Source organism: Hemiscyllium ocellatum, chromosome 5, assembly GCF_020745735.1.
Source record: "Hemiscyllium ocellatum isolate sHemOce1 chromosome 5, sHemOce1.pat.X.cur, whole genome shotgun sequence".
Taxonomy (NCBI): Eukaryota; Metazoa; Chordata; class Chondrichthyes; order Orectolobiformes; family Hemiscylliidae; genus Hemiscyllium; species Hemiscyllium ocellatum.
In genome coordinates, this window is record NC_083405.1 from 95,680,567 (window position 1) to 95,706,135 (window position 25,569).

Below are 25,569 nucleotides of genomic sequence, written 5' to 3' on the forward strand. Positions count from 1 at the left end.
CCCTTCATCAGGGGTATAGAAGCAAACCAGCAGTGTAATAAACCAATAGCAGAGCTGTTGAAGGCATCAAAACAACTATTAGTGGGTAGCATCCTGGGGTCCCTTTTGATCATAAATTACTGATGACAGCCAAAGTTAAAAATCACACAACACCAGGTTATAGTCCAACAAGTTTAATTGGAAGCACACTAGCTTTCGGAGCATCGCTCCTTCATCAGGTGGTAGTGGAGGGCTCAATCCTAACACACTACCACTTGATGAAGGAGCGACGCTCCGAAAGCTAGTGTGCTTCCAATTAAACCTGTTGGACTATAACCTGGTGTTGTGTGATTTAACTTTGTACACCCCAGTCCAACACCGGCATCTCCAAATCATGATGACAGCCAAGTTTGGATCTTGGGTTAGGTTAATAATGGGCTGGCCGCAAATAATCTTTCACTAACATCAAGTAAGGGTCTTTGGTCATGTTTATGAACTTAGAATGCTGACTTTCTATGCTGGTGTGATTGCTTTGCTACTTTGAGGCACAACTAATCCATCATTGCTGAGTTTTCTTTGCAATATAAATCATATGTTTAACAGCAAAACAATAGGTCACGTAGAACTGTTGAAGGGATACAGCATCGACGCAGACTGATTGGCCTGTCATGTCTAAGACGGTCGTCAGCACAAGCACCTCAATCTTACTCCCTCACCCTTTCCTGATATCCCTGCAACAATTTCCTTTTCAGGAACTGATCCCATTCCTCTTTGATAAGTATAGTTGACACTGCCTCCACCTTGCTTGCAGGCAGTATATTCTGGAACCTAATGATTCTCTGCATTAAAAAAAGTTGGTCTTAACCTTGAGTCAATTTCCACTGTCTTTATGATCCTTCTGACAGTAGGGACAGTTTATCTTTGTGTATTTCATCTAGATACCTCCATTAATTTGAACATCTGTCAAATCTTGTCTCAACCTTCTTTCCTCAAAACAACAGCCCCAGCCTTTGCTGTGTACCCACACTCTCACCCCTTCTTTCATTCCCATCAATCTCTCTGAACACTTCCTAAAGTCGCCTCACCCTTTTGAACGACTGATGCCCAGAGTCAGAAAAAATCTGCCGATTTGAGTCTGAAAGTGTTATACAAAACATTTATTGTAACTTCCTTGCTTCTGACCTGTATTTGTAAATCCTGTATGCCTGTTTCAAAGAACCATCTTCTAATATAGACAGTCCAATAATGAAAATAGGTATTAGTAAGGTTTTAGAATGATAAAATATGGGAAAGGGAAAAGAAAAGCTTTTGTAACTGCTCCATTTTCCTAGAAGAGGGAAGAAACTGTGAAACCTGTGAAAGAGACATGAGTGATGTGATTGGTCTTGTATATTTCAAAATGGAGCTCCAGTGCAACTAGTATGTTCACTTACAGACATTACATTTAAAAAAAAAACTGGTTATTCCTCAGTTGCAAATTTTTATTAATGTATCTTCCTTTGTTCAGTCAGACACTGCGCTGGTAGTTTGAGAAAAGCAAACTGCTTGTGAATGATGAATTGTGCTGTTTAAATGTGCTTCCAAAGAAATGTCAGTACATTGAGTAGTTTTGGTACAGTCTAACTTTAGAGTGGGGGCATTGTATTAGCTATGTGTTTGAAAGGATGTCCACATCAGAACTTGTTTGTCAGCTGGTTACTTGATCACACTTGATGCAACATCATTATGAATTATTCATGGATGTTTTCACAAACTTTTTTTGCACGTTATTCTTCCTGGCACATGTGCTGCGATTTGCTTGACAAGTGCCGTTTGCTGCTTAACATGACAAGGAAAGCTGGAACCTCCATTTGAATGCTGTATTGTGAAATGCCTGTCAGCCCAATTTACCTGCAGTGGGTCTTTGGTGTATTGGCTGATGTGAATAAGAAGTTTGCAGCACCTGTTGTGTTGTATCCCTTTTCTTTACTTTGATGGCAAAATTGTTATGCCTGTCTGTCTGAGTGTACTAGGTACATAATGCTTTCGTAAAGAAAGCCAAATTGTGGTGTGAATAAAGTCTCAACTGGCTATTTTGCACTGTGTATGGAGAAGCTGGAATGAATGCTTATGGTTGAGTTAATCTAATAAATGACTTGGTAGCATTTCATTAGCATTGTGCTGCTCGTTTCTACATATGATGAAGATATCAAACAATACACATTATTAATGCCTTTTGAAGTACTTAGCAACACTGGGATTTATGGTTAGAATATACACAAGTGTGTTTTATTTCTGATTTCATCCCAAAATCAAAAACAGTGAATGATGTGATGAAAAGTTTCTTGTAAGACTGAGAAGCAAGTCTGCACAGACTGTATGGGGAGTTCACCCAGACTGCAAAATTCTCTTAAATGTTCTAAAATAAGTCATTAAAGAGGGTTTTCAACTCCTACTTAATAAAATAATTACTTTACCATTTTGCGGATATAGAAATATCTTTTGAAAAACAATTTAAATGCAGGTTATGCATTGATGCCTTTGAGAGCTTTGAAAAATGATATTCTTGATCAGTGAGAGTTTGTTTTGTTGTATAACCTGCCAAGTTGTGACATGAGTCCACGCCTTGCTTCTGGCAAAATTTTTTTTTCTATGAAGGTTGAATTTATGAACTGTTGAAACGTATTATGCATGTTTGAAAAAAAAGTCACTGAAACCAATCTGTATAGTTGACGAATTGTCAAGATGACCAGAAGCTGGAGAGTTAGAAATGGCAAGAAACACAAGTCAGTAGTACTAGGTTCATTTAGTTAGAGGGGAATGGGTCTGGGTGGGTTACTCTTCAGAGGGTCAGTGTGGGCTTTTTGGGCCGAAGGGTCTGTTTCCACACTGTAGGGAATCTAATCTAATTTAAAATGCGCAGGTACTCTAACGGGAGAGTGCCAGTATCTCCACAGATTTGGATTTCTTCCAGGAAGCTGTGCTTTTTGATGGCATTGAGTAGACAAAGATTCTTTGCCCACAGGGAGTGAAGTCAGCCATTGATTCTGAGCACTGATATTGAAGCCGCTTTGGATGATGCCCAGAAACAGGTTAGGCAGCTAACCCAGTGATCTTGTCGATTCAGAGGTTAATAACATGATCATCAAACTGGAGCAAAAAAATGAACTACAGACGAATATAATTATTTCAAAATATAAAAATTGGAGAAAAGATGTTATAAAAATGGCTGTCGTTCAAAATGCAAAGCAAAACACTTGGACAAAAGTATCACTGACTGGAAGCTGTGCAGACTTTGATTCCAACAATTCGATGGATGAACAAAGATAATGGAGCCTTTGTATTCACGTTGTCTTAAAAGTAAAATCCTTCCTTTCAAATAGTATCATTTTGGTGAAAAGTGTTGTCAAGACTGATTTAAAGTGCTCACAGGCAGCTGGGGAAAAAACTTTTGCAGTAACCCTAACACAAAGAGAAGTGTAGCTATTCATTAGAATACTGTAATCCTAGATGGAACCTCTCTAGAAGTTCCACCAAATGCAGTGCAGTATGATTGTAATCTATGTATGACTTCTAATGCTTTCCTGATTTGTGTGTCAGATTTGCATTTCTTATGCTTTGTGTTGGTATTTTTGTTTGTATTAAATTCAATTTTCATTCTTTTTCTCTGAATATTGAATTTGTGTTCACTAATTATAAATTTACATTGTCTTAGAAGATTGATCTGCAAACTACTAACACTTGAAGCTTTCATATTACATCTGGAAGAATCAGACAAAGGACAATGCACAACAATTTAAATTTACCTAACCTATTTGAAGATAGTGAAGTTTTCCAAAAACTTTCACAAGACCGTGTCATTCAAATAATCCACGTAGTTAACATTTTTCACTGTCATAAAACCTGAACTATACAGAAATGGATTTACCTTTTGTGGCACAAATGAGGCCTTACATCTGCAGTGCTATTTTCTACTTTCATAGAAATCATAGAATCCCTACAGTATGGAAGCAGGCCATTCAGTCCATCGAGTCCACACCGATCCTCTAAAGGGCATCCCACCCCAGATCCATCCCTCTACTGCTGCATTTTTTCATGGCTAACTCACCTAGGGCACTATAGGCAATTTAGCATGGCCAATCCATCAAACCTGCACATCTTTGGACTGTGGGAGGAAACTGGCGTAACCGGAGGAAACCCATGCAGACACAGAATGTGCAAATTCCATACATTTAGTCACCTAAGGGTGGAATTGAACCAGAGTCTCCTGTGCTGTGAGGCAGCAGTGCTGACCACTGAGCTGTTGTGCCACCCCAAATTATATTAAAAAACTCTAGCATTTTTTCCCTCCCACTTAGCCAAGAAGATTGAGGTCAGAGCGGTAGACATTGTTTACTTGAACTTTAGTAAAACCTATGACTAATTGGTAGACTAATTAGTAAAGTTAGATCACATGGGATTCAGGGTGAGTTTGCTAATTAGATGCAGAATTGGCTTAACAAAATCAGACAAAATTAAAAATCTCACAACACCAGGTTATAGTCCAACAGGTTTCATTGAAAGCACACTAGCTTTCAGAGCTTCCAATTAAACCTGTTGGACTATAATCTGGTGTTGTGATTTTTAACTTTGTACATCCCAGTCCAACACCGGCATCTCCAAATCAAAATCAGACAGTGTGATAGAATGTAGAATAGAGAACTGTACAGCACAGGAAAGGGCTCATCAATGTTGTGCTGAACATGATGCCAAATGAAACAAATTCCTTCTGCCTGTCCTTGATTCATATCTCTCCATATCTTGCATATTCATGTGCTTATTTAAAAGTCCTTTTAATGTATCTGCCTCCATCACCACCCTGACAATGCATTCCAGAGTCTTATCAGACCCTGAGTGTGAAAAAAAAGTGCACCTTGCGACTCCTTTGAATTTTCCCTGCTAACCTTTAAATGCATTTGACATTTCAACTCTGATTTTAACAAAAGATTCTGACCGTCCATCTATCTATGTTTCTCATAATTTTATGGACTTTTATCAAGTCTCCCCCTCAGACTCCACCGCTCAAGCAAAACCAGCCCAAGTTTTTCTAGCCTCTCCTTATAGCTCATACCCTCTACTCCAGACAGCATCCTGCTAAACCACTTCTGCACCTCTTCCAAAGCGTCAATATCCTTCCTATAATGTAGTGACTAGAATTGAATGCAGAACCCCAAGTGTGGCCTAACCAGTGTATCATAAAGCTGCTACATGACATCCTGACTCTTGTACTCAATTTCCTGACCAATAAAGCAAGCATGCCTTATGCCTTCTTTACCACCTTTATCTACTTGTGTGGTTACTATCAGGGAGCTATGGACTTCAACCGCAAGATCCTTCTGTACATCAATGCTGTTCAGAGTCCTGCCATTAACTGTATATGTTTCCTTGACATTTGATCTCCCAAAAGTGTAGCACCTCAATATCTGCCTATATCCCACGGTATCCTTTGAGAACCTACTACATTATCCACAACTCCACCAATTTTTGTATCATCTGCAAACTTACTAACCCACCCATCTACATTTTCATCTTAATCATTTATGTATATCACAAACAGCAGAGGTCCCAGTATCTACCCCTGTGGAACACCACTAGTCACAGACCTCCAGCCTGAATAACACCCACCACAACCTTCTGCCTTCTGTGGGCAAGCCAATTCTGAATCCACGCAGCCAAAACACTGTGGATCCCATGCATCTTAATCTTGTGCTGAGCCTACCGTGAGGGACCTTCTTGAAAGCCTTGCTCAACCCCATGTAGGCAACTTCCACCGCTCTACCCTCATTGATCACCTTTGAATTTTTCGAGGAGGTGACAGTCAAGTTAGTAAGACATGACCTGACCTGCACAAAGCCATGCTGACACTCTCTAATTAGGCCAAGCTTTTCCAAATGTGCATAAATCCTATGCCTAAGAATCCTCTCAAATGGCTTCCCAACCACTGATCATTAGTCTGTAATTTCCTGGATTATTCTATTTCCCTTCTTGAACAGAGGTACAACATTAGCTACTTGCCAGTCCTCCAGGTCCCTTCAGTGGTTAATGAGGATTTAAAGATCTTGGTCGAGACCCCAGCAATCTCCGCTCCTGCCTCTGTCAAGAACCTGGGGTAGTTACCAGTGGGCTGTGTGGGCTCATCCACCTTTAATGCCTTTCAAGAGAGCCAATACCTCTTTTCTTGATCTACGAAGCATATTAGCATGCTCCACACACATCTCTCAATCTGCCATGTCTTTCTCCTGGGTGAATACCGATGCAAAGTACTCCTTTAGAATCTCACCCACGTCCTCTGCCTCCAAGCACAAGTTCTCTCCTTTACATTTGAGTAGTCCTACCTTCCCCCCAGTTATCCTCTTGTTTTTAATGTATCTATAGAATGCCTTGGTATTCTCTTTAACCCTACTTACCAAGGTCATTGCATGGCCTTGGAGGGTTGTTTTTCAGACTGGAGGCCTGTGACTAGTGGTATTTCACTGGGATCAGTACCGGATCAGCTGTTGTTTGTCATTTATGTAAATGATTCAGGTGAGAATATAGGAGGCGTGGTTATTAAGTTTGCGGATGACACCAAGGTTGATGGTAGTGGATATTGAAGTAAGTTTTTGAAGATTATGAAGACATCTTAATCAATTGGATCATTAGGCTGAAGAGTGGCAGATGGATTTTAATTTGAGTAAATATGAGGTAATTGGAAAACACGAAAATGCAGGATTTGTACACTTAAAAGTATTGCCTTGGGTAATTTTGTAGGACAGAGAGCTAGAGGTTCAGGTACATAATTCTTTAAAGAATTTGTATCACATGTACATGGTGCATTGCAGAAGGTGTTTTAGCATGCCTGCCTTCACTGCTCAGACCTTAGAGTATAGGAGTTGGGTTGTTGTGTCGAGGTTGTAGAGGGTGTTAGTGAGGCCTCTTCTGGAGTACATGTCCAGTTCTGGTCTTTCTGTTATAAGAAGGATGTTGTTAAGCTGGAGAGGGTTCAGAAGAGATTTTACCAAGACATTGCTGGGAATGGAAGGTTTGAGTTATAGGCAAACGCTGGATAGGCTAGGACATTTTTCACTGGAGCGTAGGAGATTTGAGGGGTCACTTTTTATAGAGGTTTATAAATCGGGGGGGTGTTGATGGTTAATGGCAGGTGTCTTTTCCCAAGGTTGGAGTGTTTCAAGACTAGGGGGCATGTGTTTAAGGTGAGAGGAGAAAGATTTTAAAAAAGACGTAAGTGGCAATTTTGTTTTTACGCTGTGGTTTGTATGTGGAATGAACTTAAAGGAAATGGTGGATGTGGGTACAGTTGCAATGTTTAAAAGACATGAATAAGAAATATTTGGAGGGACATGGGCCAAACACAGGCAAGTGGGACTTGTTTAGTTTGGGATTCTGGTTGGCATGGACTGGTTGGACCGAAGGGTCTGTTTCCGTGCTGTATGACTCTGACTCTACACTTGTTTCAGTTAATTCTCTGCTTATATTAAAAAACACTTAATTCTCTTTATTGAACTTAAAGAGCTTACAAAAGTCCTGCACAGAAGGCAATCTGTGCACTTGAGGAATTTTTGAGCTCCAGGCAATGGGTATGAAGTGAGGGGTGAGGGAGAGGGCAACATTTTTTTTGTATCCTGATCAGATGTGGTAACAACATGTGTTCATAGTGGACTTCAGAAATCTTATTCACTTCTAAAAGAATAATTCTGAACAAATTTAATCTATATTTCAATTTGTAAGGTGATTTTTTTTTAATCTAAAGCTAAATTGTTACCTGTGTAGAAAATACTATAGAACATGTAAACGTGGAATTCAAAGACGACTCTCCAGATCCCATAGTAATGGGGTCAGCTTGGGAGAGATGTTAGCGAACCTATGTGCAGTGCTTTTCAATGTGATCCCATATTTGGGTGGCACAGTGGTTAGCACTGCTGCCTCACAGTGCCAGAGATCCGGGTTCAATTCCCGCCTCAGGCGACTGACTGTGTGGAGTTTGCACGTTCTCCCCGTGTCTGCGTGGGTTTCCTCTGGGTGCTCCGGTTTCCTCCCACATTTCAAAGATGTGCGGGTCAGGTGAATTGGCCATGCTAAATTGCCCGTAGTGTTAGGTAGGGGGTAAATGTAGGGGTATGGGTGGGTTACGCTTCGGCGGGTCGGTGTGGACTTGTTGGGCCGAAGGGCCTGTTTCCACACTGTAAGTAATCTAATCTAATCTAAAAAAAAATGTTGTTCAAGATGAGTCAGAGGGTATGCTGATTTAGAATAGCTGCAAACATTTACAGATTGGACAATATTTACAAGTGTCTGTGACACTAAAAGCTTGAAGTATTATGAATGAACCAGAGTTGAATCATTGTGGAGTGATTTCTATTTGTTGCCATAAAGGGTTACCTCACTATAGAGACTGTTATTCGGTCTTGTTGCCAAGTATCTCATTTTACACCTATGTACATTTTGTACCATTAAAAAAATAAAATGTTTAACAGAATTTGTGAAGTTCTGAATGTAACATTAATGCATAAATTCTATTTGTGTACAAATCTGTTGTAAGAAGGTGACCCATTTAGCGCTCCTACATGAATTTAACATTGTTTGGTACTTAGTTCAGCAACTTGGTGTATTCTATAAATGGTAACTTTCTCCTTTCCAACCCACTACAGTCATGAGCTGCAATGGCTCTAGAAGATAGCTCAGCTCATCACTACCACCTCAAGTCCAACTAGGGGTGGGTGATAAATGCTGGCCCAGCCAGCAATGCCTACATCCTACGAATGAAAGGACGAACCTGTCTGTTTAGTAACTTTTTTTTAGACAATAGGTGCAGGAGTAGGCCATTTTGCCCTTCGAGCCTGCACCACCATTCAATATGATCATGGCTGATCATCCTTAATCAGTATCCTGTTCCTGCCTTATCTCCATAACCCTTGATTCCACTATCATTGAGAGCTCTATCCAACTCTTTCTTAAATTAATCCAGAGACTGGGCCTCCACTGCCCTCTGGGGCAGGGCATGGCACACAGCCACCACTCTCTGGGTGAAGAAGTTTCTCCTCATCTCTGTCCTAAATGGTCTACCTCCTATTTTTAAGCTGTGTCCTCTGATTCGGCACTCACCCATCAGCGGAAACATGTTTCCTGCCTCCAGAGTGTCCAATCCTTTAATAATCTTATGCCTCAATCAGATCACCTCTCAGTCGTCTTAACTCAAGTGTATACAAGCCCAGTCGCTCCAGTCTTTCAGCATAAGGTAGTCCCGCCATTCCAGGAATTGACCTTGTGAATCTACGCTGCACTCTCTCAATAGCCAGAATGTCTTTCCTCAAATTTGGAGACCAGAACTGCACACAGTACTCCAGGTGTGGTCTCACCAGGGCCCTGTACAGCTTTTCCACCAATTTGTGATATCCGTTTTTTTTTCAAACAAATTGTAGTTTTGAGGCAAACTTTAAATTTGCCCTGCTGTCTGTTGTAAATTGTACGGATGTGAGTAGTTCAGACCTGCTCCACCATTCAATAGGATCATGGCTGGTCTGGTTTTAGTTTCCGCTCATTCTCTCCTGTCTGCACCCAAAAGACATTGACTCCCTTGTCCATTAAAAATCTGACTCTGCCTTGAATATATTTAAAGACACAGCCTCCAATACTTTCTGAGGAAGAGCATTCCAAAATGTAATGAACTTTGGAGTAAGACCTTTCATTTTTATGTTATGTCCTCTTGTTTTAACGTGCCCAACAAGAGGAAGCATCCTTCTAGGATACATTTTATCTAGTACCTTCAAGATCTTTTAGTTTACAACAAGATCAACAGTCACATCCAGTAAATATTAGCCAAATCTGTTTCAACCTTTCTTCTAAATATAAACCCTTCATCACAGAAACAATCTGAGTGAGCTTTCTCTGAACTCCTTCTAAAGCAGTTTTATTTTTTCCCCAATGAAGAGCCAAAACTTGCACATTACTCAACAACACACTCTCTGGTAGCAGTGAACCTTCCCAAAGCTTGTGTTCCATTCCCTTTTTATTAAAAGTAATTGCCAATTGGAAGTTGATCTCTGGGGAAAAAAATGCATTTATATAGTATCTATCATGACATCAGGTTACTGCAAAGTGCTATACATTTGCTTAAAGTACTTTTGAAGGGTTGTTGTAATGCAGGAATCACATCAGCAAATGTGGACATAACTGCTCCCAAACAGCAATGCTGTAATGGCCACTTTATCTGTTTTAGAGTTGCTGGTTAACTGATAAATACTAGAGAGGAAAGTAGAGATAAAAGTCACAGGGATTTTTCCATCCACTTGAAAGGACAGTCAGAGGCTCAGTTTTACATCTCACTGAAGGAGGTGACCTCCAACAATACAGTCATCTATCCATAGCTAAGGTACTCATTATTTGCTAATTTGTTACCCACATATCTGTGTACTCAGGATGTTGGCCCCAAACCCCAAGGTCCCCCCCCCCCCACCTTTATTTTTGAAGTTCCTCTTGTTTCATCTGACCTGCTTTGGTCTTTTGCACAACATAGGAGGGATACCTTTTGAAGTCCATTGCTTCTATCTCTTGCAAATAATGAGAACTGATTTGCTGTATAGGAACTTCATTAAAGCCACAATCTTCTGAGTGTTGCCAGTTGAGCCACAGCTGACATCATTTGCAGACTTTGTTGGTATTCAGTAAACTTAAAACAGCTATCTTTGCATTTAAACTTTTCACAAACTTGGTCATTGACGATGCGCAGTCTGTTGTTGAATTGGTGATACGTACCCTGTGCTTGTTGATTAAGTTTTGAAGTGGGTGTAACTTTTAACCTCACAGCAAGGATTTGACCTCAGATTTTGATTTTTTTTGTGTGCCTGAGCTTCAGTAGTGAAATTCCTAGATTCTGCACTAAAATGATATGATTTTTAGCTAACATCATGTACTTTAATCTCTCAGGCTTTCCAGAAATGTTCAGTTATGGATGTAAGTTCAAAAACAGTTGTTGAACAACCGAAAGTTGAAATCCAAGCCAAAGATGTAAGGTCCACAGCTTTATCAGCCAAAGAAAAGAAGGTAACATCAATGGTTACAGATTATGATCTTGCTGTGCTCCAATCTCTTCTGCTTCAATACTAATCAAATATCATCTCTCTGCTCTGATTTCTAACATTCTTTGAACCCTATATGTTTTCCTATATGCTTTAAATAAGCTCTAAGGTGATTTGTGTACATTTCAATGCTGAGTAATGCTACCCTTTACCAGATAATAATTTTTTTTCTAATAAGTGTTAATTAAAATTTTCTCCTTTTTAAAATTGAGTTAAATACTAAAATAAAATGATTTTAAATGCTTTACTTTAATTCTGAACACTGGCCAGAGAAACAAATTTCCAAATTGAGGCAGAAAATGATACTGCTGAGAAGGTAGAAGTTAGCCCAGCTCTGTGGGTTTGGGGAAGTAAAATCTATTGCATGAACCCATTTCTCTCTTCCACCTTCTTCCCTTCAATCAGTTACATTGATTTTATTTATGTTACAAACGTAAGTAGCAGATTATACTTGCCTTGTAATCCCTTATGGTGGTAAGACAAGGAAGCTCCCGGTCTTATTGCTCTCTACTCCCATCCTTCATCTTTTTAAAAAAAAAGGAAACGGTGCAGTAATTGCAAAATGGAATGTAGAAGTTTCTCTAGGTCTATTAAAATAGAATTAATTTATTGAGTACCAAAAACGTCCAACACTATTGAATATGCATTTAGTTGTTTCTGTTGAAGCTGTTCATCTTTTACTCATTAGACAATTTGCAAGAAATAACCAATCCCTCTTCATTAAAAGCTGCTCACGTGGCATTGGTTGTATCATTTATCTGCTGCTCTCACCCAGACTAACCTGTCCCCTTCTGAAATTGCTGCACTTCACTCTTAGGTCCAACCCTAACCTTGTTATCAAACCCCCCAACAAAGGTGGTGCGGTTGTAGTCTAGCACGTATATGTTTTTCCAACGGAGGGTCAATACCAACACTCAGACGCTTCTTCCTACTGTTCACCCCCCCCCCCCCCCCACTTCCCCCCCCAGACCATGACCCCACTTCCAAACATCAAGCCAAGTTGTCAGGGCTGTCATTGACCTCATTACCTCCAGAGATCTCGCTCCCATTGCCTCCAACCTTGTAGTCACCCAGTCCCAAAAATCCGGTTTCTACTTCCTTCCCAAAATCCACATACTGGATTGCAACTGGTCGGCCCATTGTATCAGCCTGTTCCTGCACCACTGAGCTCATTTCCTCCTTACTTGACTCCATCCTCTCTCCACTTGTCCAGACCTCGGCCACCTACATCTGCAATTCCTCCGATGGGCACTCCACCATATTGACGATTTACTTTCCCTGACTCTAATTGTTTCCTGTTCACCATGGATGTCCAATCCCTCTATACCTCCATCCCCCACCAGGACAATCTGCAGGCTCTCAGCTTCTTCCTTGACCAGAGACCTGAGCACTGCCCATCCCCCACTATTTTCCTCTGCCTGGCTAAACTTATTCTCTCACTGAACAATTTCTCCTTTAATTCATCTCACTTCTGCCAAGTCAAACAAGTGGCTATGAGCACCCACATGGATTCTGCCAGGACCTTGAAAACTTCATTAATTTTGCCTCGAATTTCCACCCCTCTATAACTTTCACATCGTCCATTTCTGACACATCCCTTCCTTTTCTTGACCTCTCTGTGTCCATTTTTGGGAATAATCTGTCCACTGCCATCCACTACAAAGTCTCTGACCCCCATAGCTACCTTCACTACAACTGTTCCCACCCACATCCTGCAAGGATTCTATCCCACTCTCCCAGTTCCTTCGCCTGTGTCACATCAGTTTAGATGGTGCCACCTTCCAAAACCGAGCTGCTGACATGGCTTATTTCATCCATAACTGTAGTTTCCTGCCCACTGTGGTTGACCACATCCAATCTATCAAACATGCTTCTACCCTTTCCCCTTCCCATCACTCACAACACCATGATCAGGTCCCTCTTGTCCTCACTTTTCATCACACCAGCCTCTGCGTTCAAAGGATCATTTTCTACCATTTTGGACAACTCCAGTACAACGACACCACTAAACACATCCTCCCCTCACTCCCCCTGTCTGCGTTTTACAGGGATCATTCCCTCCTGGACACCCAAGCCCATTCCACAATCACCAACATCATTTTCCTTCTCCACTTCACCTTCCCATGTAGCTGCATAAGATGAACCTCCTGCCCCTTTACCACCTCCCTGCTCACCATCCAAGTGCCTCAACAGCCTTTCCAGGTGAAGCAGCACTCCAATCTTGTGCATTGTATTCACTGCACCCTATGTGGCCTACTCTGCATTGGAGAAACCAAACGCCGACTGGGTGACCGCTTAGCAAAACATCTCCAGTCTGTACACAAACATGACAGCGGCCTTCTCATAACTGGTAATTTTAGTACAGCATCCTGCTCGCTTGCCCACAACTGCATTCTGCAGTGTTCCAGTGAAACACAGCGCAAATTGAAGGAACGACATCTCATCTTTAGACTAGGCACTTTACTACCTTCACTTTTATTTTTGAGTTCAACATCTTCAGATTGTGAACCATTTCTTACTTTTAGCTTTATTAGCATGTCCACCCCTCCCCCCAGCCCAGTTACTGTTCTTGCCAGTCTGGCAGGAGACACAATTGGTCTGTATTTCTCACATTCCAGCTAGTTAATCTGAAATGATCGACATCCCTTCTCCAGCAGTACCCTACATATTCTCTATTGTCACACCACTCTTCCCATCCCTGCCTCAAACTGTAGCATAAACGCTGTCCCTTCCACACTTCCCTTCAGCTCTGATAACAGGTCTAGACTCTAAGCATTAGCTTGCTCTCTGTCCATGAATGCCGTCTGACCCACTGTTATCTCCAGCAATTGTTGCTTTCAGTAAAGAGAAAACAATATGTTGATATTGTATTTGAAGAAAGAGCTAATTGGCAAATTGACTCTCTAACTGAGGTATTGCCATGGAAAATGCTTCAGTTAGATTGCCAAGTTTGGTTTGAATTCACATAGACGACTTATCTTTAATTGGTCAATGCGTTACCCGGTGAAATGAATCAGGGAATGGCTAATCCCTGTTTTGATGAGTTGAAATATATTCACAATGTGTGACCTTTTCTTTCTCTCTGCAAAGGAGAGGACTGTGTGAATTAATATAATAGCTTCCACTACAAGCAAGTGCACCACACTATGAGCCTGACTGAAGGTCTTAAATTGGGTGTGCTAAAAATGTTTACTCTGTAGACAGAAGGGAGAAAAGACAAGCACACATTGGTTTGTTCCTGCTCCACAAAACAGGGGACAGCCAATCTCTGATTAACTTTTTTCAACTATAATTCACAGCATGTGGGCATCATAGGCTGGCACTGCATTGCCAACTCCCAGTTGCCATTAAGGAGTGGTGAACTGCTTTCTTGAACTGCTAGTGTCCATTTTGTGCTGGTCTACTCTGGGAGTTTCAGGATGTTGACCAAGTAACACTAAACAAATGGTGATTTATTTCTAAATCAGAATGGTAAGTGGCTTGGAGGGGAACTTGCAGGTGGTGTTTCCATGTATCTGCTGTCCTTGTCATAGAATAGAATAGAATCATAGAATCCCTACATTGTAGAAAGAGGCTATTCAGCCCGTCAAGTTCATTTCAATCCTCTGAAGAGCATCCCACCCAGACCCAAACACCTCTACCCTTGGCTAACCTACCTTGTCTGCACTAACCTGGACACACTTTCTAATTTCAAACCTTGCTTTTGTGTATCTCCTGTGCAGTCGTAACCTTGTAGGCCCAGCTGAGTCTAAGCACCCTATGATCAATATGTACCTGTTTTTTATGATCTGCCTGTACTGCTATCAAAACAGAACTTTTCACTGTGCTTGGGTACAAGTGACAACAACAAATCAAATGAAATCAAATCAAATCAAATCAGTGCTGTGGAGCACTTTAGCATGGTCAATCCATTAAGCTGCATGTCTTTAGACTGTGGGAGGAAACTGGAGCACCCGAAAGAATCCCATGCAGACACTGGATTCCGCATAGCTGCCCAAGCATGAACTGAACCCTGATTTCTAGCAATATGAGGCAGCAGTGCTAACTGCTGAGCCACCGTGACACCTTTTAGATGGTGGACGTGGGTTTGGTAAATTTCTGCAGTGCACCTTTTAGATAATACATATTATAGTTGATGCTTAATAACAGCAAAGGATGTGGATAAGACTATTTCAATAAAGGAACTGGTGTGGGCCATTTGGCTCCTTGAGCTGCTCCACCATTAAATAGGATCAAAGCTGATCTGATGACATTTTTCATATCCATTTCCTGCATTTTCCCTGTAACCCTTAATTCCTCCACTGATCTCCAAAAATCTAATGACCAAAGCCTTAAGTATACAGAGGGACTCCACCCTAAAGGCTCACTGTGCCAAGGAGTTCCAAAGAGAGAGAATCCTCTGAGAAGAAAGTTTTCCTCATTTCAGTCTTAAATTGGCTCCCCTTCTGAGACTATATTCTGTGGTCCTAGACTCACCCATGAAGGGAATCATCCTCTCGGCATTTACCCTGTCAAGCCCCTTGAAAATCCTATATGTTTCAATTAAATCACCTTGCATCGTTCTGAACTCACAATGAGTAGAGTGATAGAGTTTAGATATTTGTGGATATAGTGCCAGTTAAATGGGCTGCATTGACCTGGATAGTATAAGTTTCTTTAGTGTTGTTGGAGCTGCTGTAATCCAAGCAAGTGGGGAATGTTCCATCACACTCCTGACTTGTGCCTTATTGATGTGGACAGGCCTTTGTAAGCCGTGAAATGAATTCTTACTGCAGGATTCAGCCTCTGTTCAGCTTTTCTAACCATAGTGTATATAGCTAGTCCAGTCCAATATTTGGTCAATGATTAACCAATGATGAGGGGGGATGCAGAAATGGCAATACCATTGAATTTTAAGAAATGATGATTAGATATTCTCTTTTTGGAGACAGTCATTGTTTGGCACTGGTGTTGTGCAAATGTTACTACTCGTTAGCTCAAGCTTGAATATTGTCTATTTGTACACTAACTCTTTTAGCATGAGTTGTGAGCTGAATTTTGTCGAATCACCAACAAATATCCCTACTTTTAACTTAATGATGGAGGGAAGGTTAACGATGAAGCAGTTGAATATGGTTGGGGCTAGGATATTACTCTAAGGAACTGCTCCAGTGAGGTACTGGAGCTGAGATGACTGACTTCCAACAACTGCACCAATATTCCTTCATGTAGGTTAAATCCTTTTACCAATCAGAGCCAATGTGCCAGGTTTAAATTTGAACAAAGTTTGGTAGTTAACTGTAGTCATCATCTAAGTGATGTATCCTCCATAGCAAGACCTTTGCCAATAGTCCACTTGCCATTAATCAAAACATTCTTCTCCTAGAATATAAAACTCACTGGTCTCTTTTCATAAGAAATATCAATGAATTCTCCTGATGTATACAACATAAAATTTCAAAAAAATTTATTTATTCAACAGTACTTACATTCTATTCTAGCAATCAATTATTAGTTACTTCAAACCACTTTCTGTGAAATTGCATAAAATACTAACAACTAAAGGTTTTCCATGTGAGTAGTTTTAGTCTTCCTCATTTGTAGCTCATCAGCAAGGATGTAGCCTTTTATTGTTAACTCTGCATGGGGATCCATTCAGTCATATTGGCTCGTTTGAGATACAGACTGGTATCAATAGCATGAGCTCAATTCTCACACTGGTTCAGGTTAAATCACAACCAGTTATCTCTGTGTAATGAGAGAGCAACTGCTCTGTGGTGACTCTACTTTATCAATGAGCTGTTTGAGCATTTAAAAAAAATGAAAACATCCATAGTGGAATAATAAATAAAGTTTAATTGGCAGTGGATTGCATAGTTAGGAGAAGCAGTCAGAAAAATGGAGTTGAGACCAACCGGAGGTCAGCCCTGATCACAGTAAATAGTGGAACAGTTTAGAGTGGCTGAATTGCCTGCTCCTGCTCCTAGTTCTTTTGTTCTTGTATCAATTGGCAGGATTGAATATCTAGATACCTTCCAGGTCGAAGAGAAAGAGAGACTTGACTTTGCAGTTGAAGGTTTCTCTCCCTGTATTGTAAACACACAAGCTACTCACCTGCCCAGGAACCAGATTCCTGAGGAAGGGCTTTTGCCCGAATCATCGATTTTCCTGCTCCTCGGATGCTGCCTGACCTGCTGTGCTTTTCCAGCACCACTCTAATCTAAACTCTGGTTTCCAGCATCTGCAGTCCTCCCTTTCACCCAGGAGTTAGAGGCTTGTCACCTTGCTAACCACTTCTAGCATCTGCAACCGGATTGCATAAACCAATCAGTAATCAAAGTAAAAAATAGTAAAAGATGTGGTATTTACAAGTAAAACATCCAAGACATTGTTTTGCTTTGAAATATTGTACATTATTGAACCCTTGGAATACTGTGGCTCCAATCATGGAGCACAATGTTTACATGAGTTCAAAGCATCCAGTTTTCAAAGCAAGCAGTATTTTCTTGAATATCATAACTGTGATATATTAATTCCATAATACACATCAAGGATTAAATGTTACACAAAAGCAAATATTTTGAGGCATTCTTATGACAATCTCCAACATGGATGATTTAATTAAGGGTGTGTAAAATATCATTATACTTCTTTGAGACAATTCATTTGCTCATGCTGACTGTACCTTTATTGCCAGTGCTCTTTTGAGATTTTGTGGGATCAAAAAATGAGCAATGCTGAGTATCAACATCAATCTTTGCTTTTGGTTTTCTCAGTGAATCACATTCCATTGCAAGCATGCACATTTAATTGCACTAGCCCTTTGTTTTCTAATGCCTTAGAATGGTAGAACATACTAAACTGCTCCTAAAATAAATTCTTATTTTGGCCAATGTGCTATAGAGTTTGAAATTCTTTTCCTATAATCCCAAGGAAGCTGTATGAATTGGGGGTAATTTTATATTGGAAACAACCTTGATTTTTCTGGCTGATCAGGCAATCTCTTCTTTTGTGGTCCACTCCAGATTTATACTGGAAATGCACATCAGATTAACCTTCTCGTTTTAAATAAAGTTTGTTTGCTTATTTTCTGAACCAATTTGTCTGTTATAAACACTGAAAGATAGAGGCACCAGTCGTTCATTATTAAATGAGTTTGAACGTTGATAAAATGTACATAAAACTGATTTACATTTCAGTTTATATAATTTAAATTCTACAGTAATATGTTCATATGAACCACTCTATCATGGGTAATGATGTAGAGGAGTCTTGTACTCCAGGCATTAGCAAAAAATGCTGATTGTCTCATGCGAATCAGAAGAGTAATATGAGAAAGTGAAGATTTTCAAAATAAAACAAGTAAATATGCTAGAAATCAAACACCTTAGTGTATCAAAATGTGTTTTAGCTCAATTTTAACTGCATAAAATGTAAAACCATGCACAAATGCTGAATGAATTAAATGAAGTATGCAATAGGAGACTATACTATAAAACTGGTATTGTCTGTGGTTTCTCTGTTTCAATTTTAATCTAAGAAAAACACATTACTTTTGATTCTTATACTTCCTTGTTGCAATTTGTGGGAAGTTAGTGATAATCATTGCTTCTAATTCAATGCAATGCCTCTTATCTGAAAGAACATGACAGTGCTGTATTGCACAGCATGCGTTCAAGTTGTATTACAAAATAGCTTCCTGAATCTAATTCTGGAAGCCTACACATTTATATTCAAAACAAAACCTTAACTTTGTTGTTTTGTTAGTTCAGATAATGGGCATTTAGAATGATGCTTGTTTGATCTCAGTGTGGAATTTTGCATTTGTAATGTATTTTTAAACATCTGTGTTTTCAATTTTGAACAAACTTTATATAAGATGCTGGAATATAAATTGAAGTATTTTAATGTTTTATTATATACATATATATGACATTAAAAGATGCTTCTATTCAAGCCTCTATGTTTGCTGTATAAAATTACTGCTGTAAGACGTGCAGTCACTATAGAAAATGCAAAGGCAGGATTTTGGGTGCCTAAAAACCAGGTTTTATTGATTTGTTACAGAAAATTCAATGATATTCATCCAAAATGAAGAATAACTATCAGCTGTGTTAGATTAGTCTACCAATGCATTTACTGATTACTGATTTCTGTCTACATTTCTGGTGATAGGTAATGTAGATAACGATAAAATGATTAACCAATATTAAATAGGAAAACATTTGTAAACTAAAGGACTCAATTTTATTTTAAAGTATTATCACAGATGTCTAACAATTTTTCAAACTTGCATCATATATTTGGCTTGCTGTGTGTGGTACTATACAAATTTCTATGAAGATGGCCTATTACAAAATGTAACTTTTAAAGGAAGTTTGTTTTATTTGCTTCTGTTAGCTTGGTAGTTGAGCACCAAGGTGTTACTATTATTGTTTTGGTTTCAGAGCTTTGACTACTGGTGATATTTGGTGCTGCCATTGTATTAAAGACCTAATGCTAAGGGCTGTTTGGATTTTGGATTGCGGTGGCTAATGAAAGACTTGCTTATTCTGTAATCACTGATTTTTGCTAGTCTTTACATAATTTTGGGGTTTTCAGTTATGATATACCTGTTTTGCAACACCAATTTTAATTCACATGCTTATTCTGGCATGCCTAAAAGAATAATGGCACTATGCCATTTTTGTTAGTTGGTTTGAGATTTTCAGTTATGTGATGTAATGCATTTAGTGTGAAGCACAACAGGTGTGTTATAAGTGGCTGGCTGTCCAATATGCATTGCAGACCTTAAATTGTAGGTAAGCTGCATTGCTTAAGTACAGTTAATGTCTAAAGTACAGAGCATTTGTTATGCAATAACTTGTTAAAATGAAATATCCTAGCAGAGATCAGGCATTGTCGATGAACAAGCCATACCCACAGAGAGTGAAGACCAGGCACTGCTGGATTCTACAGTGGTAAGTAACTTAAAATGGTGATACTTAAGAAATTTTTTATATTATAAATTACTAATCTCTTATGTTCCATAGTTATTTTGATTGGAAGAAAATGCAAAATATTCTTGAATTTGTAGACTTTCTCTTTGTTTTTTCAGATTCCTAATGATGCACCGATGACTTCCAACGTGTTCATATTTCATAATGTTCATTCTCAAATAGAGTTGCAGTCACACAATGACACTTATGTTCCTTCAACGTACCCAAAGGATACATCAAAATGCCTAGAAAATGAAGAGAGACCTATGCCAAACAAAATGCGTGTTCATCAATCTGTTGTAAAGGAGCAAGATTCCACTCCACAGAGAGAGTACGTGCCTGCTGCGGAAAAAAAAGAATCTGATACAGATTTTAAAACAGAAAGTGAGCTCAAACATTTTATTTCACCATGTACCAAACTGTCCACTCCACAGGTGAATATTTCAACATCTGAGGAGGTTGTTGGACAGAACATTCTCTCCCCACTTATGAGAACACACATGACAGTACCCGCGGTACAACATTGCACTACAACTCTGGACCAGCATGATTCAGTTTCTAATAAGTTTGGTCACCAAGGATGGGAAATGCCATCTGCAGACCCGAGTTATCAGAAGGAAAGTTACAGCCAACAGGTGATATTGAGACCAAAGAACAAAGGTACTGTCAGATATTTGGAAGATGTTGATTCCTCAAGTTCCTCTGGAGAAGATTCACCATCAAGTGATAACATAGCATTTATGATTACAAACACTGAGGTCCAGGCTCTGTCCAGTGGAGAGGTCATTGATCTAGTGAATAAGAAAGGAGAAGATATACAGACTCTGAATGTGGATGCAAATAGAGAAATGACAGCAGGTCAGGAGGCCGGGTGTGAAGACTCCATGCTTTTCACAGACAAAAAGCCAGTAATCATTATCTTTGATGAACCAATGGACATCCGATCAGCTTACAAAAGATTGTCAACAGTATTTGAGGAATGTGATGAAGATTTAGAGAGGATGATGGCAGAAGAGAGAATAGAAGAGGAGAGTGAAGTTGCGGAACACTCCAGTGATGCAAAAACATTATCCGAATCTGGAATGGATAATGATGAACTATATTCAAACAGAATTTCTTCCACTCTGGATTTGGCAAATAATTCAGTATGTAATAAATCCAGTGGTCACGACCACGATATCCAACGTAGTTCTGCTGAAATTAATGCACCGAAAGAAAGTAAATCTGATCCAATTGAAAGAGATGACACCAAATCAGATTGTGCAGAAAGTTTGCTTACAAATAAGGCAGATAACAAAAAGAAGTTTAAATTCAAATTCCCTAAAAAACAACTTGCAGCTCTGACCCAAGCTATTAAAACTGGTACAAAGACTGGGAAGAAAACCCTGCAGGTAGTGGTTTATGAAGATGAAGAAGAACTTGATGGAACAGTGAAACAGCACAAAGAAGCTAAACGCTTTGAGATTGTACAAGCAAATTGCAAAGATGAAACCTCTACCAAAACCATGCAATCAAAGCAACATAACTCCACTGATGTGATACCTAATTCTTTCAGAACCGATCAGATTCGAAAGAATACTTACAAGACCTTAGACAGCCTTGAACAAACTATCAAACAATTAGAAACAACAATCAGTGAAATGAGTCCAAAGATAGCAGAACAGGAAGAAGACTACACAACCTGCCCTTCTCAAAGCTCTGAATTATCTCAAGGGGCTATGTCATGGAATGAAATCAAATCTACTGATCAACTATTGCTTTCCTCTTCAAAGGCACCTCAAAACACCAAGACCAAACCACCACTACTTCCAAAAATCTCCACAAAAACCAGTGAACCACAGGTGTCCTATCGCATTCTTTATTATCTGCTTCATGCGGGTGATGTGACTTCACTTTCTGGCATCTAACAGCTGAAGCATAACTGTTTAATGGTTTGGTGGACAGTGGTGTTGGGAAAAGCTATTGTTAATTAATTAATCTGATTGCAATTTGATTTTTGTTGATTTTTCAAAGTATTTTGACGCTTTGGTCTAACTGGGTGTTTGAACTTCAGGTAATGTAAGCTTCTTATAAAATAACTTCTGGTTTTCTGCCTCTGCACCCTCTAATCAAGCTTACATCTGGTAGAGATGGGGACTGTAACTCTGTTCACTGTGCATGTGAAGGTAAATTGTTTTTCCTAACAGGATAATGGTGATCAGTGTAGATACTACAAGATAACCAATCTTTGTGTTTTCTGATCTTCTGGACATCTGCTAATCCTCATTGTGATTCATAAAAGTTCACAGAAGTAAGAGTCTACTGTGCCATATTTTAATATTATGTTTAACTTTCTTCCAGAGTTCACACCTGATGTCCCCAAGCAGCAGAATGCCAGTTTCCGTAGGATCAAAACTAAGGCATCAACAAGGAACTACCGAAAAGGTGACAAAACAGAAGCTTCAGGACCCCCAGCGACAGTTCCGACAGGTAGTTTTATTCTAGACATCTGTCCAGAAAATAATGAAGCAATTATAATACTTGTCAATTTAATTATATCTGTTGATATTAAATTTCCATGTTGTTATATCTCATTTCAATTGTTGAATTAAATTATGAACCCGGACCTGGTATCAGCTTCTTAATCCTGCTGAACTCTGTGAAATGTTCTGTGTCATTGTTGTAATACTGTACCTTCCCATTCCTCTGTCAGTAACTTCTTGGTGATGTATGTCTGTATCCTTCTGTGCAGTAAACTATTTAACAAGTAACTTGCTATTTTGCTATTGTAATGTTTCCAATTTATTTTCTAAGAGGATTTGAGCATGTAATTAGAATGGCTGAATTAACCGGACCATAACCAGTACTGACTCATCTGAACTAACTACTGTGGAAATTTATATCAAATGAATGATTTAGAGTATGAATTACTGGTTAATTAGACATTTTTCATGCCTGCATTCTAATAGTAGAAAAGCATGGTTTTAATAATCCTTAATATTCATACTTTTTCTTTTATTTTCTTTCTTTCCACATTTATATGTTGTGGGATTTACCAGGTCCGTTAAACTCCTGCAAGGCTCACGAGGATAATAAGGTTCTGCACTGTTAATTCTTTTGTCTGCCTGGGGTTATTGTGGAGGCCCCATGGTTAAAATGTTGCTGGCTTTCTGACAAACTTTATCTCCTGCCATCTTTGTTTGCAGGCTAATGGAAGTGCTAAGAAAGCTGGTGGGGAGAGTAAGGTTACCTCTCCTACTTTACCTGCTTCTAAGATCCCTGCCCTATCTTCTAGCTCTGGGAAAAGTAGCTCTGTGCCTGGTCCGAGCAATGACAACACTAACCATCTCAATACTTCCAGTAAATATCCCTTATCTACTGCTAATTCTGTCGCTCCAACTGCTGGCCGTAACGTTCAAATTCCATCTGTGTCCCATATCCCTTCTACATCTAATGGCTCCCTTAAGCTTCATGCTCAGAACTCTGCCTTAACAGGCAGAGGTCAACCTCTTTCATTCCCGCTACACACTCCAAATGGTAGGCCCTCTCCATCATCTTCATCTCCTTCCACCTCCCCAGTTTCTCCCACCTCACTGACTCAAGGTGCAAAGAGCATCCGGACAATCCATACCGCTAGCTTCGCAAGCTACAAGCAACAGAACGTGAACCAGAGCAAATTCACCATGGCCGCTGTCAAAGAAACGGCATAGAGGCAGCACGTTGGAACCCATCCATCTTTCATTTTCTTTTGGTTTTCAATCATTTGCAGCAGGATGCTACTAATTTCATTATGATTTTGTAAAGTTCCTCAGTGTGCATTCAGCAGAGTCAGAATTAACAGGTCTTTGTACACTGCAAATGCCAATTGATATTCCTTGAAATCATGCAAGGAATTGTGAAGGACACCTGCATTGTTTCTCTTGTAAATAATTGTTCTACCTAATCAGATTTAAAATCAGGTGGTATAATAAAAAGTTGCACATTAAGACATTATGAACCTAATAGCGAAGGCATTCATCTGCTGGCAATATTATTTCAAACACATTGTTTTGAATACAGAGTACTTTTTCAATTTGCACAGTTGATATTGCTTTGACTATTATAAAGTTTGAATAATGAACATTTGGGGTGGTGACTCAAGACTCACATATATAAACTATTCCACACCAAGACCTCAAGAATATTGATGGAAAAACCTGAAGAATTGTAACAGATTTAAGATGATATTCAGTATAGGTCTAAAGGTGAAAAGGTAACTGCACATACATAGTTTGCACTGAATTATACCTACTCAACATATTTGTTATTGGATATCTCACTATATTAATATGGTATAAACACTTTTATTTAATGGTTGTTTCTTAACCGTTGGCAGTTGCATTTCCTCTGCAGCTAAGAATACTAGGTCAAGAGTAGCTGCCTGTTGCTTAATGTATGATCTTTTGCAATTTTTTAATAACCATACTTAGCCACACATTTCACTTGAGGCAAAAAAGTAATCAATATTCCAAATAAGTCAGCAATTTCCATGATTGAAAGTGCTTATAAATAATTAATGTTTCACATGGCAATGAAAAGGGGCAGGTAATGCAGTTTACACACATGATTTGGATGAATGCGAGACTAGTGTATTGTTGTAGATATTTTCTCCTGTACTGCCATTCCCTCAATAAATAATAAAGACATAATTATTGCTTTTTTAAGAGTGATGGGTGAAAAACTGTTCCCTATTTTGCATCAATGTTTATGTATAACTGACTTTACTTTCTAATTTCTCCAAAGTTGTGTTTTTCTACCCCATTTAATAGTCTTTAAAATCTAGCTGTAAAATTGTTTTCTAAAACTGATTTTGCCTATTTTTCAGGAAAGTCAATGATAGTTTGTTAGTTGCAGTTGCTTATTAAGGATTGTTAACCCACACTGAGAGTTGTAAAACTGGTATATTTTGTGTGTGTGTGTGTGTGTGTGTGTGTGTGTATATTGAGCTATACATATATAAATATATACATACACACATATATCTGCTTATAAATCTGCAGGGATGCTTATAGTTTTCACTCTAGTACCAAAGTTTGTTTATTTGCATGCCTTTTTATTAGAAGATATATTTTAAGAAACAAATGGGTATATGTGATCTATAAGATGGGGCATGTTTGCACATCCAGAGGTTTTTGTACAAAGTTTTGTTATTTGTAAAACATATTATATTGTAAAATATAGCATTGTGGTGAACTGCAGACTCTAGCCTTGTGAAGAAGCAATGAAATAAAAGGCTGCATGCTTGTAGTTCTGTTTCTTTTATTGATGAATAATAAACTTAGCAAATTTCCTTTTGAAGGATGTTATAATTGTTGCTTGTGGTTAGCAGATAAAAGATAATCGTTATTACATCTGACTGCTTTGGTATTTTTGTTTGAGGTGACTTACTAGGCAAGTTGCTCCAGAAATACTACTACTATCCTATTGAATCTGACAATTGGGAAGGGAATATTCAGCACTTTTTGGGAAAATCGATTTCCAATTATAAATGCATAACAACAGATACAACAGAGCATCAACAT

At 39.1% G+C, this 25,569-nt stretch overlaps 1 protein-coding gene across 7 annotated transcripts in view; it reads left to right on the forward strand.

Annotated features, from left to right (window-relative positions):
- si:ch211-285f17.1 (sickle tail protein) overlaps positions 1 to 25,294 on the forward strand; it is a 689,517-nt gene extending 664,223 nt beyond the window's left edge. For 4 of the 7 annotated variants that reach the window (XM_060825000.1, XM_060824997.1, XM_060825001.1 and 1 more), the window contains 5 exons: positions 10,921 to 11,037; positions 19,937 to 20,011; positions 20,149 to 21,870; positions 22,370 to 22,498; positions 23,215 to 25,294. In XM_060825000.1, coding sequence (XP_060680983.1) covers positions 10,921 to 11,037; positions 19,937 to 20,011; positions 20,149 to 21,870; positions 22,370 to 22,498; positions 23,215 to 23,718 — 2,547 coding nt within the window. In that variant the 3' untranslated portion in view covers positions 23,719 to 25,294. Of the gene's footprint in view, positions 1 to 10,920; positions 11,038 to 19,936; positions 20,012 to 20,148; positions 21,871 to 22,369; positions 22,499 to 23,067 lie in introns of all 7 variants that reach the window. The other 3 variants (XM_060825002.1, XM_060824999.1, XM_060825004.1) reach the window with 3 other exon arrangements.
- Positions 25,295 to 25,569: the final 275 nt, after the last annotated feature.